Source organism: Austrofundulus limnaeus, unplaced genomic scaffold (genome assembly GCF_001266775.1).
Source record: "Austrofundulus limnaeus strain Quisiro unplaced genomic scaffold, Austrofundulus_limnaeus-1.0 Scaffold179, whole genome shotgun sequence".
NCBI lineage: Eukaryota > Metazoa > Chordata > Actinopteri > Cyprinodontiformes > Rivulidae > Austrofundulus > Austrofundulus limnaeus.
In genome coordinates, this window is record NW_013952581.1 from 691,032 (window position 1) to 692,636 (window position 1,605).

Genomic DNA, 1,605 nt, shown 5'->3' on the forward strand with positions numbered 1-1,605 from the left:
AGTTTGCACTCATCTACCGACCAGCGGTCACTCTTTCAGGGATGAAGATGTTCTCATCCTTGATAGAGAGGAACGTTGGTTTGAGAGGAGTAAAAGAAGCCATTTTTGTGAAGAAAAACCGTCCATCATTAAACAGAGGTGGAGGCCTCCGTGTCCAGTTGTCTTCCTCCTACAACGCTGTTATTACAAGCATGACTCCGCCCCTGTGAGCAAAAGGTGTGAATCAGGGCCCCAATGATACCAACACAAAGAGGGAAAAAACAAAAACAAGGGGACTTTAAGCCCCGTCTGCATTCACTACATACACATGACAAGACACCTAAGAACCACAGCATCCAAACCAATAAGTCAGGTGATGAGGCACATGACCCTCTATGAACAARAGAGCTAATCAAGCCTATTGTTKYGCGATGGTCCTCTTTTGCATATGACTAACCTGTTTGTCCATGTGGAGGCAGTGCTTATAAGGCTGAGTTCACCTGAAACTCATCAGACTGAAGAAGTCTCTTAGAGGAGAGACGAAACATTTCAATAAAGAAGAACCCATCCAGAGGACCTACTTATTTTTTCTTTTTGATTTTTTCTACCTGGATTACTGAGATGCATCAGGACAATACAAATTAAACCAAGATTTTGAGTAATTATCCTTTTGATCCATACGTTGGTAAAGTCTGACTGGGCCTCGTGTCACTTTATGTTCAACAAATTGGGCCCCGAGGTCAAAAAGATTAAGAACCCCTGGTGTAGAAAACCTGGACTGAAAACTTAAAAGGTTTTGAAGACAAAATCATTTCAGCCAGAAGAGCAAAACTAGCTTCTCTCTATAAAAACAACGATCTGAGGTGAGCACGCCTCTGCAGGCGTCAGGTGACATCACCTGTACTCGTGGAGCACGGTGTCGGCCGGCTGAGCCTGGTTCTCCACAGCCTTCTGGAACACGGCCTCCGCCTGTTCGTTCAGTCCCTTCTGTTCACACTGCTGAGCCCAGGCCACGTAGAGCGCTGCGGTCCTGGTACCGACGCCTTTACTGAACACCAGGCTGTATAGAGCCATGGGGTCGGCGCGCTGACTCGCCTGCAGGACACAGGAGGGATGAGGGACTGAGGATGCAGCTGCTGTGGTCCTGAGGAGTAACCAGACTTACACATCTGATGCAGTAGTTGATGTATCTGCTGTCGTTAGCGTATTGATCCACACCCAGAAACCTGTGGACCAGAGCGTCCAACACCTGCAGCATCTCACCGCTGCTGGCACCAGCGCCGCCGTTGGCAGCGGCGAGTTTCTGCTCCAGGAACTCCACAAACCTGCAGGGAGCAGAGCTGTCAACACTCTGCACAAAACTAACAACACTGCTCAAGAACCTTCGTGGTTTTATCTCTGCTCCGAGGCCTCGCTGTCATCTGCCTCGTCCACCACAGATTCATGAAGTGCTTCAATCTTTACAAAACAATCCTAGCTTTACTTCCCCCTCATCGTTTAAAGAGATCCATGATTAGTTGTAACATTAGACTTTATTTAATAAACATTTATTTTAACTGTAAAATAAAGACTGTTAAAATACTGTAGGATGTTTAGTTTTGTAAATTTTTTAAAATATATTTTAAC

General features: G+C 45.9%; 1 protein-coding gene across 1 annotated transcript in view; it reads right to left on the bottom strand.

The window, feature by feature from the left end:
• The window catches only part of bub1 (BUB1 mitotic checkpoint serine/threonine kinase), a gene marked incomplete in the record, with an annotated part of 23,707 nt that overhangs the window by 19,635 nt on the left and 2,467 nt on the right, over positions 1-1,605 (bottom strand). The window contains 2 exon segments of the mRNA XM_014017941.1: positions 878-1,074; positions 1,145-1,304. Coding sequence (XP_013873395.1) covers positions 878-1,074; positions 1,145-1,304 — 357 coding nt within the window.